Raw genomic sequence first — 17,021 nt, 5'->3', positions numbered from 1 at the left:
GTTTGAGGTTTGCGATCCCTGATGCTAAACTAGCATCTCACGCACCGGAGCTCCAGGTCTAACAACCGTGGAGCTAAACACGGTCCCCGAATCATCAGCGGTCACGGCGCTTCCATTTCTAATCGCTCGGAGGAGGAAGCTATCCGCAGGCTCCCTTTCCGGTCTGCAGTTTACAAAGGACCCGGGGACCCACGGGGACGGCGGCCCCTGTGCCCGGATCTCCCTCCGCGATGCCCGCGGCGCCGGCGAGGACTCACCGGCAGTCCTTGAGCCATATCGCGATCTTCTCGTTGGGCACGTTTCCTGCGGGGCAGAGGGAAGGGACAGCTCGTTACCGGCACCGGGGGGAGGGGGCTCCCGCGGCGGGGAGAACCTGGACCCTTGCACGCAGGAGAGCCTCCTGGGGTCCGCATGCAGCCGGGGCCACAGCCCGAGGGTCCCTCCGAGGAGGAACGAGCCGGCCCCGGGCTGGCTCTGTCGACGCTGGAGACGCCGGACCGAGCGCGCGCGTTTCAAGGTCGGAAGCGCCTTCCCTCCCCTCGGCCTCTCCAGCCCGGGAGGATCGTCCACCTCGGACCGGAGTCGCCCGGAGCGCACGAGACCTCCCCGCGCCGCCGCCGCCGCCGCCGCCAGCCCGCCTTCCCCCGAGTCCCCCCGCCGCAGCCCGCGGGGCGCACCGACCTCTCCCCGCGGCCGCCGGCAGCTTCGTGCCCGGGAGCTCCTCCTCGTCGTCCTCGTCCTCGTCCTGCGTCGTCGCTTCTGTGGACAGGTCCTCCGTCTCCGACGCCTGCCAGGACCCGCGGCACTTGGCCCAGGCCTTCCTCCGGCGACTCGCCACTTGCCACTCCAGTTCCTCCTCCGCCTCCGCCGACGCCACCAGGGGCCGGTCCATGGCCGCGCCGGGGGCTCCGCTGCCCCAGCCGGAGGCTGCGCGAGACAAGGCGGCGGCGGAGACCCCCGCCCCTGCTGTCAGCGCCCGGCCGGGCTGGGGGCCCCGGGCAGAGGGCGCAGGAGGAGGAGAAGCAGGAGGCGGAGGAGGAGGAGGAGGGAGGAGGAGGGGATGGGAGGGAGGGAGGAAAGGAAGGGGAGGGAGGAGGCGGAGGGCCGGCGCTTCACATGAAGTCGGCGGGCGCGGGAGCGCGAGTGGCCCGAACGTGCGCCGCTGGGAGCCGAGCGCCGGCCCGCCCCCGCTCCCAGTTCCCCGCCTCCCGCCTCCCGCCGACGCGCCCGGGGCTGGCCGGCCGCCGGCGTCAGCGCGCCCCTCCCTCGGCGGCGTCCCACGCCCCCTTCCGGCCGGGGGCGCTCGGGGCGGGGCGGGGCGCGGCGGGAGCGTGAGGCTGGCCCCGCCGCCCCGCCGAGTGGGCGAGATGGCATTGCTGGTTTGTTTGTTGGTGTGTTTTCTTCCTCGCAACTTTCTCTCTGCTCCAAAGCAGGACAGGGTGGCCAGACCAGGGGTCCCGAAAAGGACTCTTCCCCGCGTCAAAACCAGTGCCCGCTCGGCCCGCTACAAGTTCCCCGAGGAGACCCGAGAGTGGGGTGCCAGCCTCTGTGGGCGCAGGGCAAGGGCAGGGGCGCGTCCGCGTGGTCCTCGTCTGGTCCCGACGGCAAGCCTGGAGAGGACCACGCCTCGTGCGGGGCTGCATGCACGCTTAAGGAGGTTGTGCGTGAAGGCTGTGTGAGGCACGCAGGTGGGTTGACAAAGCGTATTTAAGCTGGAAATTCCACGCTGAAGTTGGACATGGAGAGGGGAAGAAAAACAGAGCACGGAATAGCTGGGGGAAATGTGCGTGGATTTGGGTGCAACGAGATGCTACAAGAAACAAATGGTGTCGAGGTTCAGAACTAATGTTCGCATGAGTGTGAGCGTGCCCTTTTGTTGTTTGTAAAAATCTCACGAGGAAGACTGTAAAATCCTATTCAAAAATCAGACACGAACTGCTTTCTAAGGGTTTTGCCAGTACAGTCTCTATAAAATCACATCCAAAATCCATACTGACTTTCCAGTACCATCTTAATATCATCGGGGCCTTATGTATTCCACGAAATATTAAGGGAACTGGAACAGTGATACTTTTATTTTCTCTTAATTCGTTTGAAACGTCACTATGATTCTTTTCTTTGAATTTTAACGACGTTTCGGCCTTCAAGAGTCCTATGGCAAAAAGCAGCTAACAGTTTAAAGGCCCCCCAAAATAGGCCAGAGTGTAGCTGCCTGTAGGAAAGGTAAGGAGAGAGAATGAGGGAGGAGGCACCCAAAGCTTCTGGTCAAAAGACAATAAAGTACACAGTCTATAGTGTCATTCAGGGCCCTAGTGGACCCCACCTTACCCAACTTCTCCCAGCTTCAGTTCCATCATCTCCACAGGCTGTTACTGACTGTATATCCTCGCTTCTCAGTTTATTCCTGGTCTTTCTGTACAATTACCTTCATGATCAAGATCTGGTGGAGCCAGAACTTTTCCTTCACTACGTCTTTCCACCACCCCCACTCACATCTCTCCCGCAATTTTCTGATAGGCAGCTGCGTAATGTCTACATCATTTACGTGGGGACTAAACTGGACAGTTAAATAATATGACTGGCCTCTGAGGGTATGTTTGACTTCCCAGCCAAATTGTAAACTGTGAGAGAAGAAAGAGCACTTCTCAGTGTTCTTCCTATACCGCTTACACTTTTAGTGCAGTGCCCGTCCCACAAGGAACAATGAGATCTTGTGAAGTAAATTTTTTTATACTTTATGTCCTTCGGAATGGACGGTGGAATGGGTAAGATACTTGCTTTATGTTGTTTCTCCAAGACCTATTGTCTTTTACTTAATTTTATTGTTTAAAGACACCTTTAGACAATAAGAATTCTTGAGAAAAGCAATAATGAACCATAATTTGCATTTAAACATGAAACCACCCGTTAAAGGAAGAAAAAATTGTTAGCAGGTAACAACAGTTGTTGAATTTACAATAGCACAATCCTCTTGTTTTCTTCTACATGCTGATTTTTAATGCAAAAATGTTAAGTACAGAAATAATAGAGAAGGAAATCCTTGAAATAGCTGGCTATTTTAAAAAGTAGGGGGTTATCATTCTCAACTTTGAGATTTTAAAAAACGCCCAAGGTGTTTTATTTATTCAATAATGAATGCCCTATCACACAGGAGGAGAGTCTAGCTGTTTGCTTCTTCAAGGTTTTTTTTCCAAACAGGTACTGTATTGTAGACCAACTGCACATCCACATTGCAGAAATTCTACATAAAGGATAATACCTGAGCTACTGATGCTTACAAGATGGAGAAACACATTTATATTATACGCTAGAGGCCCAGTGCATGAAATTCGTGCACTGGTAAGGGTCCCTAGCGGCTGGTGGTGGCCGGCCAGGTACTCCCTTCCCCTGGCTGGCCCCACGCCCTAGCCGAACTCGGGGAAGAACTCCCGGTAGAGGGGACAAGTTGCATACTATGTTTTTATTATATAGGATGTGGATAATTCCATCCAGCATGATGTAATGGAAACAGTAGGATCTTTGGTGTCAGACTGAAGTTTGAAATCTGTTTCTGTCTCTCTCTAGTTGTATGACTTAGAGCAAGACAACTAATATCTCTCTGGTCATCACATTCATCATCTGTGAAATAGCAATCATGATGATGATCTAAGGTGATGTGAGGATGACGTAGAATACGGTAGGTACTCAGTATAGCTATTGGAATTATTATATTGCAGAAGGCAAAAATCAATTTCATATGGGGCAGTTAGTCTTACACTAATAAATGGCATGTATCTTAATGCTTATGCAGCTGAATTTTTAAAATGCCATAAATTCAGGCTAGGACAAAAAACATACTCTGGTTAAATTAGGCAGTTATAAATAGAAAAGCTTATATCAAAACTGCAACATTATGCTCAGTTCAATTACTTCAGTTATTTATTTATTTATTTATTTATTTATTTATTGCTTTCCCAGTTTTAACATATATCTCAAAATTAGAAAACAAGATTTACTCTTAGGTAGACTAAAGCATTTCGGTTTTAGTTACGGTATTGTTTCTTCAATATTTACAAGATCAAAAATGTTCTTTTATGCATCTAAATCTTAATAATTCAGAAAGTGATAATGATGCAGTTTACCAAATTTTCAACCCTTATTAAGACAAAGGGGAGCTGGGAGGTATAAGGAGAGTAGAATGCAAATTAAACAAAGAGAGCAGCATTTTATATTTCAACCAGAGGCCCGATGCACGAAATTCATGCAAGGGGCTCGGCCCTTGCAGCCGTGGCGGCTTGCCTCGACCCTTGCAGCCCCCCACTTCGTCCAGAAGGACATCTGGCTGTCCGTTCTAATTAGCATATTATGCTTTTATTATTATAGATATGATTGCCTGGAGAGAAAAATTCTGTATGAAATAAGGTTGGAAAACACTGCATGTTATATCCTCATCTCCCCTTACCCCAACCCAGTCATAATAAGACTTGATAAGTCCTCAAAATTTACTTTAAGAAAAAAAAGGCTTACCTTTGTTTAACTCATTATTTCTAAAATGTATTTCAACATGAAATCATTTGGGCTTCTTAATATAACTATTAACATTTCCAGGAATAACAGTGGAATCATTTGCCATAGTATAAAAGAGAATGAAAGGAAAATGTTACTCAGCAAGTGAATACTTCAAAAATGTTTAAAGATTTATTTACAAATCATATAATTGAACTCTGAGGAAAAATGGTTTGCCTAACTTAGATTTTTTTATATATATATTTCTTTGTCATTATTAATCATTAAAGTATTTCTGGTTTTTGCATATACGTATTTGAAAGTAATAAAATTGTATATTTAAGGTGTATAATTACACCTATTATTTATTCTTTCACCTTAGCAAAAAAAGTCAAGGATTATTATACCAGTTCATTGTCCTATTAATGTTTCATAAGGGAGCATTAATATAGCATAACAATAACAGTATTTTAATTTCTCATATTTTCCCAAGTACATATTAAAAGGAGAAGCAGGTGTCAATACCACAGGAACTTTACCTTGAACATTATTTACATAATCTGGAAAAGTTTTATACTTCTGATTTTGTGCATGTTGAAAACTTGCAACTTTGTCCCTCATTTCATCATTCCCAGATCACAGTTTTTCCGTTTGCCACATAATGTGACATTTACACTTTCTGTGGTAAACCTTGTAGAGAGCTTGATTTATTCTCAGTGGCTCAATTCTCTGGTGTTTCTGAGCAACAGGTAAGAATGGCTCATCTATTCTTCATCAATAATGGCATGAAGCAAGATTATATAACAGAATAAGCTTTATTGGGTCTGTTTCATGAATTAAACAACTCAAAAGAGGTTTTGATATCCTCATAACTGGACATAGTTACACATAGGAAAGCCAAAATATTTTTAATTCAGCTGTGAAGTCTTAGTGCTCAAGATTAAGTCAGTCCTTTATTATTTTTCTTTTTAGTCCTGCCCTAAAATGTTGCTATTATAGATCTCTGGCATTATGAATCATAAAAGCTTTTAAGGAGGTATATCTATTGCTATCTAGTGCTCAGTCGATGCCACTTGAGAGTAAACATTTTTCTGCAGTACACAACTGAACAGGGGGGTGTCAATATTGCATTTCTCAGTTTTAAAATAATTGATCTGTGATCAATTATTGATACACATTTGTTTCCTAATTTAAGATTATTTCTAGTTCTTATGTATGTGATTACTTCCTATGTGCAGCTATTAGAACTATTAAAAATTTTTATCACTTCACTATGCATATCTTTGGAATTATATATTTACATGTAAATATCTCCTATATTTTATGAGGATCAGAAAAAAAAAAGTTAGTGACTATATGAACCATGTACCTATCTAATATTAATGTATCTTTAAAAGCCTTAAATGGTGCAGATCTTATAAATGGTTCTTGAAAACATACACACAATGTCTTTTTTAAAAATAATTCTGATGTGTGCCTGAGCTACACGGGCCTCTCCCATCACATTTCCCTTCTCTAATCTGCCTTCTGCAGCCCCTTCATGCCCATCTCAGAACAAACACAATCTGCATTCAGAACAGGACCCTTTACAAGTTGAATGGAGTTATTTTGGGTGAGTCATTGAAAACAGTACAAAACCTTCCCTTACTCGCCAGAAGTGCATTTTTTAAATAAAGCCAAAGCGAACAAGGCTTGGCAAGTTTGAAGGCGGACAGAATGGGGAGAGGGCAGGGTTTCTGCCAGACGCCGATAGGATTCTGCTAAACCTTCCTGGCTGTTTACATTTACCTCCACCAGCTTCTTTGACCATCACTGAACAAAAAGTGCAAGATTGAACAGGTGGGAAGCAGGGACACTCCATTTCAACCAGCACTGTGATGGTGAGCAAAACCAGATCTACTATAGTGTAGCAACGGCTTTAATCCCCCCATTTTTTCATCCTTTAATTCAGAAGCTATAAAATATATCCACTCAATAATCTCTTTCTTCTGATTAAATCAATTTCGGCCAATTAATAATGCTTATAGGCAATTTTTAATCTTTATTTTTTAAAATGTATTTGTATTTATTTCAGAGAGGAAAGGAGAAGGAGAGGGGAAAAGAGATAGAAACATCAATGATGAGAGAGAATCATTGATCAGCTGCCTCTTGCACACGCCCTACTGGGGATTGAGCCTGCAACCACGCATGTGTTCTTACTGGGGATTGAACTTAACCATTGAGTAACACCGGCCAGGCTATAGGCATTTAGAAAGTTGTTAAAAATTCAGTGTGAAGTCCTTTAAAATTGCTTTTAAAGTAAGTGAAGTTCATGAGAGTTAATCAAACAAAATATTAAAAGAAATAGAGCTATAGAGACAGAAAATAAGCTACTTCCTAAGAAACTTTAAACATTGAATTGCTATAATAAAAGTCTATACAGTATCTTGATAAATTTTGGATATTTAACATGCAGGTATCTATAGAACATATTACTCACCCTTTACCCTGCAGAGAACTTTTTAGCAACAATACACGTGATCACTCTTCCTCAACCTGGTATAAATTTGTTGGGGTTCACATCTCATGAATGAGGAGAAACCTGAAATCAAGAAGGAGACATTCTTAAACCTATAATGGTAATTCAGGTCTATTTTGCTATAAAATAATTAACCCATCCTGTAGGGGGCCCTTTAGTTATAAGTGTTCCTGTTCACAAAGGGCCTATCTCCAAGCTGTGGGGTCACACTTGGTCTTACTAGGTGTAATTATGTAAGTATTCTTGAACTCCCTTAGAATTATCAGTTTCCACATGGCAGGGTGACAATTGTTGGTTATACAGAATGAAAATGCAGTGTTTGAAAGTTAGTTTGGCTATGGAAGCGCTAGGGTCATAATAAACAAACACATATTTCCTGCCGTAGTTAAGAGCATAGCAAAGAACTCTGGTTTCCCACATTTGGGGGAATTTTTCTTTTCAGGTTAAGCAATTGTTTTTAAAAATATAAAATACAGTAGTTATACAGCCTTCAAAGCTTATCTCACCCATCTAAGAATGACTTTATCACATTTAGTTGTATTTAAGTATAACCTACATATGATCAAAAGTTAAAACGATTAAATATCTGTTGATGGCAACTCAATGCTAAGAACTTCCCCCACAATCTTGTTTCAAAACAGGCAGAAAAGTGAAGCAAACTTCCATTATAATTGCTTTGGAGAAGGTTTATTATTACTTTCAGGTAGCATATTTGGCCTAGATTACATTAGTACAAATCAAACAGCTTAAAGTTATGTTTATTAATAGACTGTTATTAAATAAAAGAACTACAGGGTAAAGGTCAGCACACAGGTTGTTGTGTTTATTTTTAAAAATCCTCTGAGCCCATGTCTTTCCAAATTTTTTCTAAACAAGTCAGCCCAAGTTGGCACCTTCAAACCTTTAAATGCTGTAGTTATAATAGTGCTGATATTCAATTCGGAGAAATGCTGTTAGAAGAGCAACTGTTTCGGTGGACCCAAGGAAATAACGATGTTAAAAATAGATGGTTTTGATTGAGTACTTGTTGTATGCCGGACACTGTATTTAGAGCTGGATTTACAGTCTCCTTCAGTACAACAACTCTGTAAGGGCTTGTGTTATTCTCACTTCACAGGTAGGGAAACTGAGCTTTATCAAGGTGAACACTGGCCCCAAGCCACATACTAGGAAGTTGCAGAGTGGAACCAGGACTATTGCCCTGCAAAGCCCGTGCTCTTACCTGAGATGTGTGACTGCCGTGGCGTACTCCAGGTCCGAGGTTGGGCAGAGGGTCAGTGTGACTTACGTATAAGTGGAAGGAGTTCTAGGAAAGCGATGAGCTACTGCAGTGTCCTCATTTTACAAGGGAGGGAAACTGAGCTCAAAAACTTTAAATTGCCTGTGTAAGGTCAGCCATCTAATCAGTGATGGAGTTCATTAGGAATAAGAATCCACATCTCAACAGCCCTACAAATATTAATAAAAGCAAAGCTAGAAAAACTGCTTCTACGTTATCAAACCTGAAAAACTCAAGAGACGGTAAAAACGAAGAGTTTAGTAGCCAGGCTTCTCCTGTGTTACGTGCCAGTCGAGTCCCCTCTGACACCTGGCGACCCTGTGATTGAGTGATGGCCACAGTGTCCTGTCCTCAGCAGCCCTGGCCGGGTCCTATAGACGCATGCCTCTAGCTTCTTTTATGGATTTACCCATCTCATGTTTGGTTTTTCTCTTTTCCTGCTACTTTCTATTTTCCCCAGCATTGTTATCTTTTCCAAAGAACCCTGCCTTCCCATGATGTGCCCAAAGTAGGACACCTTCAGTTTTGTCATTTTTGCCTCTGGTGGTTTCAAGCTTAATGTGCTCTCAGACCTACTTGTTCATCTTCCTGTTGGTCCAGGGTAGCCATAGAGCTCTTTTCCAGCACCATATTTCAAATGAATCAACTTTTTCCCTATTCGCTTTTTTTGCTGTTCAACTTCTGCATGCATACATAGTACTTGGGAATAGGAGGGTGTGAATGTTTTTAGCCTTGGTCTCTAATGACACATCTTTGCTCTGGATCTTTTCTAATTCTTCGGTTGCTGCCCTTTCTAATCTCAGCCTTCTCTTCATTTGTTGGCTGCAACCTCCATTTGAATGGACTGAACCAAACTAAGCAAAATCTTTAACAATTTTGGTATTTCCATTATCTATGTAAAAGTTGTATATTTATTCTGTAGTCATGGTGTTCAAATGCAGTTCTGCTTTGGCAATTTCTTCTTATGCTTTCATCAGAAGTCATTTCAGTTTATTGCTACTTTCTGCCAGTATGGTGGTATCATCTTCATATCTTGTTATTTATTTTACCAATTTTCACTCCCCCGTCCTCTGAGTGTAGCCCAGTTTTTAATGTTATTTGTTTTGCATACAGATTAAACAAATAGAGACATAAAATGCACCCTTTTCTGACACCTTTGCCTATAGGAAACCATTCTGTCCTTCCATATTCTGTCCTACAGTGACTTCCTGTTCACAATACAGGTTACATATCAGGATGATCAAGTGCTGTGGTACACCTATTTCTTTTAGAGCAACCCAGAAGTATGGGGAGACATTCCTGGTCCAGCCACATTCTTGTACTCAGAAGGCTTTCCCGAAGGGAACAGTGTTCATGATCAAAAAGTGAGATTTTTTACTTTTCAACCTAAAATCTGGTCTTCCAAGCAATCCTCAACTGCTCAATGGGGGACCTGGAGTTTTAAGATTTTACCTAAGAATTATTTGAAACTCAATCTTGAAGAGAAACAATACTCAGAAAGTTTTCGTAAAGGATAAAAATCCAGCCATTACTGTGACTAATATATAGTCTACGTGAGTATTTCAATATATTAGGATTTACCTGTGACTTAAAGCAGACCTGCAAAGAGCTAGGTGCCTTGATAAGGTCAAATGATTTCCAAAAAGATAGTTTTTACAAAATCACTCTGTGATTTGTGCAATGGCATTCATCTATATTGATTTTCAGTATGAGCAATGCCATGAATTGAAATGCATTGTCTCTAATACAGAATCTTCCCAAAGTTAAGCATATTGCCCTGTATATTCTCTTTAGGAGGACTTCAGTAGAAATATCTTTTTACAATATGTGTTCCAAGAAGAGTCAAAATTACTGAGACTTTTAAAAAAAATCTCAAGAGCACTGGGACTTGGATAAATGACAAAGTTTCTGTTTTTACATTGGTTATTAGAAAATTGAGAGCCAAATGTGTGGCTCACTCATGGTAGATGAGTAGGCCATCATGGTATGCATCTTAAACCTTATTCAGAGCTCTAGTTTGTCCCCACCCTTGTTTTTTGTTCTTTTAATTTTTCTTTTTCTCAAAATAATATTGTGTAACTTTTTATATTTCTTTTCTGCAACAGGAGAAAGAAAATAACTAAATAAAATATGTTAGAATATTATTCAAAATTATGTTTACTATACAAATATGTATATTCATAGCAGAATATTAGGAGGGAAATAAATATGTTTTGTTAGAATGGCAATGCTATGCCTAATTTTTTTCTTTGACTTTACAAACTTTTAGGAATTGTATTTATAATTTAATGAGGAAAAGTGATTTCAACTTTGAAAGCTCTAGTTATTTATTCCAGAGGTAGGAGAAGTATGGGAAGTATGTGCCTGACCCCATGGTTATGTTAGGGCAAGTGGGGGACTGTGGTAAAGTGAGGTCGGAATGGTAGATAAGAACCAAACTTTAAAGACCATAATGTGCTGTTCTAAGGGATTGTATTATTGCCAGTGGGAAGATGTGAGCAGCTTTCAGTTTTTAACTAATGTTCTTTATTGGAAATTTTTTCCTTTTTATTGGGGTGACATTGGTTAACAAAATAGACAGGTTTCAGGTGCACAATTCTACAACATATCATCTGTGCACTCTATTGTGTGTACATCACCCCAGTCACGTCTCTGTCCATCACCTTTTATCCCACTATGCCCTGTTTCACCTCCCTCCCTTCACCCCCCCCCCCCCCCCCGCCTCCACCGCAGCAATCACCACACTTTTGTCCATGTCCAAGAGTTAGTTTCTTTCTCTCAATCTCTCAATCTCTCAATCTCTCTCTCTCTCTCTTTCTTTCTCTCTCTCTCTCCACCCTCCTCACCCAGCCCCCACTCATCCCCTACCAGCTATCAGCCTGTTCTCTATCTATAAGTCTGTCACTCTTTTGCCGTTAGTTCATTTTTTATTAGATTCCACATATGAATGAAATCATATGGTACTTACTTGTCTTTTTCTGACTCGCTTAACTAGTAACAATATAATTGAAAGAGTGGAAACCTTAAGTCCTCAGGCAAGGGAGGCTTAATAGTATAGAAAAGGAGGTTGATAAAGCCTTCAGTGAGTTAGAGCAGTGGAGGTAGGGGCTACAATTGGATTTGACAGGTTAGAACCGGGCGTGGAGGAAGAAACAGAACGCGCCCAAGATATGTTTCCTACTTTAAGTAAGCGGGTAGGTATTGTATGGTGTTTCAACAGGAGAGAGAATGTATGAGAATTGGGTAAAGAGAACAAGAGGGAAGAAAGAAAATGAGTTTATTATTGGACCTATTAGATATGAGGTGTTTATATGACACACTGATGGAAATGTAGCTCCAAGCATTCAGAAATACAGTACAGTGCTGAACTCTAGATAAAGTTTGGCTTAAATATTGTAGGGGTGTGTGCATGTGGGACACTGGGGATCATTAATACCAGATAGCAGCCCTTTTCCTATTCTCCCCCTCCCCCACAAAAAAAAACTATTCTAAACTAAACCTATTGAGGCTACAGTCATCAATGACCTCTAAAATGCCAAACCCAGTGGATGCTTTTCAGCCCTCATTTTATAGGTATCCTTGTAGAGCTTTTGCCAGGATTGACTCTTCTCATTTCTTTCTTGATCTTATATTTTTTGGTTCTCCTACATTTCATTCTCCTTCTTTGGGTTTCATTCTTTTACCAGCTTTATTGTTGGGTTCCTGAGAGTTTCCCTCTCTTATGTTCACATATTCCACACACTCTCCCTGACTGAGACGGCAAAGGCTTCAGATGGAGGAGTTTTGGGAGGAACAAAAGTTTGTTGAATTATGATGTCTGGAAAGCCTGTTAGACATCCAAGTGGACATGTTGAGTAGGCATTTGGATATATGAATATAGAGTTCAAGGGGGGAAATCTGCACTGGAGTATGTGTACATTTAGAAGTCATCAACCTATAGATGGTATCTAAAGATAAAAACAAAACAAAAAACTGTTGTGGTCCCCAGGGGCAAATTGGTAAAGAATGAAGAGATATCCAAGGGCAGTGTCTTGAGGTACTTCACACTTTAGAGGCAGATAAATGAAAAGAACCAGCAAAAGAGGCTGAGAAAGACCACGAGCAAGGCAGGAAGAGGATTAAGAGAAAGTGGTGATCAGAGGCAAATGAAGAAAAAAAAAAAAGGTTTCAAAAAAGGAGGAAATGGTCAATTCTACCAACTTCCTGATTAGTTGATTAAAATGAAGACTGAGAATTGACCTCTGTATTTGGCAATACAAATGTTATTGCTGACCTTGAATATAATTGTGGGGAGTAGTGAAAAGTGAAGCCTTGATTACAGGAAGAATCTGTGGGACTGATTCCTTTTAGAAGAGTGAAAAAGGAAGTAGCAATGGTATTCAAACTAAACAATCAATTTGTTAAGTTGAACAAGAAAGCAGGAAAACCATAATATAGCCATTCAAAATAATAAATATCGTTGCCTGGATAAGGCTGGGGTGGGGGGGGGGAAGCCAGTTCTAATGCTTTGACCCCTCTGAACTTATTCCCAATTAATTTTAATATTAGACCTTAAAGTTACATGCTATCATTTCTCGGTAATGCAGTCATGAGAGAGGTAAAGGTAGAAATAGTAAATGTAGACATCGGATGAAGGAAAGGACGAAGACAGGAAAATAGCTGAAAGGAAATGGGAGGTTGAAAAAGGACTTGAATTATTTTTGAGGGGAAATTAATGGAAATAAAACAAGAACAAGTAGAGAAAGGTTAATTGTATACAGAAAAGGTTAGATATTTGAAGGGATAAGATCTTGAGAAAAAGAAGAAAATTAATATAAGAATATCATATCTTTGTCTTAGATGGGAAGGAAATACAAATGTATTTCCACCAACGTAGTTAAATTTTCAGAGTGGGTGGCGGGGAGAGGATAATTTAAAGGAGTTCACACCTAATGTCCTATTTGTACTCAGAGAATTAGGCCAGGTCATCTGCTGAAGTAAAGGAACTTAAGCTGTTTGGAGAATTAAAAAGGGTTTAGAGTAACTATTATTAAAAATGGAAACAAAACTACACAGAGGAAGTAAAATATTTGTTTGGCAGTTATATACTCCTCTAAACATCTTATAAATATTAGCCCATTTATTCATTATAATATACTCATGGGATATGCTTGATTATTATCCCCTTTTTGCAGATGAAGAAAATGAGGCATAAAGTGGTCATGCTATTTTCCTATTCGGCACCCAAGCTAGTAAGGAGAGGAACCTCAGTAGTCTGGCTCCAGAGTCCATTCTCTTAACCACTTCACAATGCTGATGACAATGATATAGGACTTTATTTCGAAGGCTTGGGCATGCAAGTATTGAACTTTAAAAGATAAAATTTTAGATTCATTCAGGATAGGCGTTCAGAAGTTGAGTATGATGGACGTTAAGGGATTAGTTAATGACTTAAACCATGGAATGCAGACTAGATGGAAAAGGTCAGGCAAGAGGGAAGGAAGCTTGTAGAAGGGCTCAGAGATTTGAATGCTTGCTATTTGACTAAGGTTTTAGATTCCTTATGAAGTCAAAGAGTTTGATAGAAGTGAGGAAGAAGGATAGTTGAAAGGATCAGGAGTTCATATTAAGACAGTACAATTGTAAAGTGTAATTAAGAGAGGTGAGGAGTTGCTGGATGACTAGGTAGCACTGGGGTGTGGCCCTGAAGTCTAAAGGCCTGTGTAGCAGCTGAGAACAAGAAATGATGAGTTTAGGGTGTTGGGTGGGGCATCTCTATAAATATTGAAGTCACATATGAATCACTCAAGATGAGGCAGGAAGAGGGGTGGAGAAAATGGTTCCAGAAACCAGTGGGTTGCAATATGAGTAAGATTAAAGACCAGGAGGCAGTGGAGTCATAGGCCAAACTTTCTTGTAACTATCTGCCTCTGAGTGTGTTAAGGAAGCCAAAAGTGTCCATATCACTACAATGCCTAAACTGGCAGCATTTCTGAAGAGCTTTTCAAAGGGGTTGAATTATTGAAATGATTAAAGCCTTAAATCACTCAGAGGTCCAACACATTAGCAAAGTAAATATTAACACACACTACTTTCCCTAGCCCACACAAAACCATTATCATTTAAGTACAAATAGGGCCCTAAGGATATGGATAAGTTTTAAAAGGTAGGGGAGTAGAAGGAGGAAGGGAACACAAGAAATGGAGGTTTGACTTGGCCATGAGTAATGTGAACTAACATAAAGGAGGAGAAAGGAACCAGCAGCCTCAAACATGGAGAGCCTATAATGCATGCCCTCGGAATAATGTGGAAAACGGGAAATGTGAGGCATATTCTTCCATCAGTTCAGAATATTCAATAAAAAATTATTTTAATTATTTCAGATGCAGCGATATGGATATTCCCAATTCAAACAAAGTTAAGACCCTCAAAGACAAAAAATATTTTTTGAATGTACCTGTCGAATTTTCCCAGCACCATTTATTAAAGAGACTATCTTTAGTCCATTGTATGCTCTTGCCTTCTTTGCCAAATATTAAGTGACCATAAAGGTGTGTGTTTATTTCTGGACTCTCTGTTCTGTTCAATTGATCCATTTGCCTATTCTTCTACCACTACCAGGCTGTTTTGATTACAATAACCTTGTATTATAGTTTGATATCAGGTATTTGATACTTCTAATTTTATTCTTTCTCAAGATTGCTGATGCTGTTAGAGGTCTTTTTTGGGTTCCATACAAGTTTTTAGAATATTTGTTCTAGATCTGTGAGATGTACCATTGGTATTTTAATAGGGTTTATGTTGAATCTATGTATTGCTTTGAATAGTATGGACATTTTAATTATGTTAATTCTTCCTATCCATGAACACAGTGTGTTCTTCCACTTATTTGTGTCTTCCTCAATTCCTTTCTTCAGTATTTTATAATTTTCCAAGTACAGGTCCTTTACCTCCTTGGTTAAATTTATTCCTAGGTAACTTATTTTTTGTTGTAATAGTAAATGGATTGTTTTTTTAATTTCTCTTTTTTGATAGTTAATTACTGGTATATAAGAATGCCACTTATTTCTGAGTATTAATTTTGTATCCTACTACTTTGTCAAATTCACTTATTAAATCTAGAAGTTTTTGGTGGAATCTTTAGGGTTTTCTGTATACAATATCATATCATTTGTAAATAATGACAGTTTTATTTCCTCCTTTCCAATTTGGATGCCTTTTATTTCTTCTTCTTGTCTGATTGCTGTGGCTAGGACTTCCTGTACTATATTGATTCTAGACCACCATTTGACACCATATAAAAAACTTAAAACCATAAAAATCCTCAAAGAAAACTTGGGCAATAAAATTTCAGACATCCCTTGTAGCAATATTTTGCTGATATATCTCCTCAGGCAAGGAAAACAAAGGGAAAAACTAAACAAATGGGACTGCATCAAACTGAAAAGCTTCTGCACAGCAAAAGAAACCATCAACAAAATAAAAAGGGAACCCACTGAATGAGAGAACATGTTAGCCAATGATACATCTGATAAGGGGTTAATTTCCAAAACATATAAAGAATATACAGCTCAAAACCAGGAAGACAAACAACCAATTTAAAAATGGACAAAGGACTTGAATAGACATTTCTTCAAAGAGGACATACAGATTGCCAATAGACAAATGAAAAAATGCTCAATATCACTAATCATTAGAGAGATGAAAATTAAAGCCACAATGAGATATCACCTCACACATGTCAGAATGGCTATCATCAATAAATCAACAAACAACAAGTGCTGGCCAGGATGTGGAGAAAAGTGAACCCTCATACACTGTGGTGGGAATGCAGTCTGGTGTAGCCACTGTGGAAAACAGGGAGTTACCTCAGAAATTAAAAATGGAACTGATTTATGACCCAATGATTTCCCTTCTGGAAATATATATTAAGAAACCCAAAACACAAATTCAAAAGAATATATACATACCACTATATTCATTGCAGCATTATTTACAATAGCCAAGATATGGAAATAGCCCAAGAGCCCATTAGTAGATGAATGGATAAAGAAGCTGTGGTACGTTTATACAATGGATGACTACTGGGCCGTTAAAAAAAGTGGGGGAGGGGGTTTACCATTTTTGACAGCATGGATGGATCTGGAGAGTATTATGCTAAGTGAAATAAGCCAGTCAGAGAAAAATAAATATCAAATAATCTCACTTATATGTTGACTCTAATAAATATACTGGTGAACAAAATAGAAACAGATGCATAAATATATGGGACAGAGAGCTGTTGGGGAGAGGGTTGGTGGACTGGTTGAGAAAGGTGAAGGGATTAAGCAAAACCATATATATATGAGGGGTAGGTAGAGGTGGGCAAGGGGGGTAGACTAAGGAAAATAGATGGAAGAAGACTTCGCTTGGAATGATGGGCATAAGATACAGTGTGCTGATGATGTTTTATTGAGTTGTGCACTTGAAATGTATGGTTTTGCTAACCAATGTCACCCCAATAAATTCAATTAAAAAATAAGAAAGTTTGCTAGGAAAAAAATCTTATCCCTGGATCAGAAGGCAGGATAAATTACACACTATTATAGAACTAACTGGCAAATATTAGAGGAAATTATGTTTTAGTCAACAAAAACTCAGATTTGCCTTCGTGACTTACATTGTCTGCCAAACCACCACTCCTCCACCTTCTTCCTTACCAACAGAATTCCTTTGATACCACTGGCTATTGGCATCTATACCTAACACTAAGAGACTGGC

The 17,021-nt window shown here is 40.5% G+C and overlaps 1 protein-coding gene and 1 long non-coding RNA gene across 3 annotated transcripts in view; one reads left to right on the top strand and one right to left on the bottom strand.

The window, feature by feature from the left end:
• The window catches only part of ITPRID2 (ITPR interacting domain containing 2), a 36,214-nt gene extending 35,083 nt beyond the window's left edge, over positions 1-1,131 (bottom strand). The window contains exons 1-2 of one of the 2 annotated variants that reach the window (XM_054722751.1): positions 682-1,131; positions 258-303 (exon numbers count right to left, since the gene is read on the bottom strand). In XM_054722751.1, the coding sequence (XP_054578726.1) occupies positions 258-303; positions 682-892 (257 nt within the window). In that variant the 5' untranslated portion in view covers positions 893-1,131. The remainder of the gene's footprint in view (positions 1-257; positions 304-681) is intronic. The other variant, XM_008138499.2, reaches the window with a different exon arrangement.
• A 258-nt stretch (positions 1,132-1,389) lies between these two features.
• LOC129150767 (uncharacterized) lies at positions 1,390-8,231 on the top strand. The gene is made up of 3 exons (XR_008557517.1): positions 1,390-1,688; positions 3,565-3,680; positions 8,125-8,231. It is a non-coding gene; the product is annotated as an uncharacterized LOC129150767 (long non-coding RNA).
• The last annotated feature ends 8,790 nt before the right edge of the window (positions 8,232-17,021 follow it).

The sequence above is a fragment of the Eptesicus fuscus genome, chromosome 11 (genome assembly GCF_027574615.1).
Source record: "Eptesicus fuscus isolate TK198812 chromosome 11, DD_ASM_mEF_20220401, whole genome shotgun sequence".
Classification (NCBI taxonomy): Eukaryota; Metazoa; Chordata; class Mammalia; order Chiroptera; family Vespertilionidae; genus Eptesicus; species Eptesicus fuscus.
The sequence above is the reverse complement of the archived record's forward strand: the minus strand, read 5'-3'. Positions and strand labels throughout refer to the sequence as shown.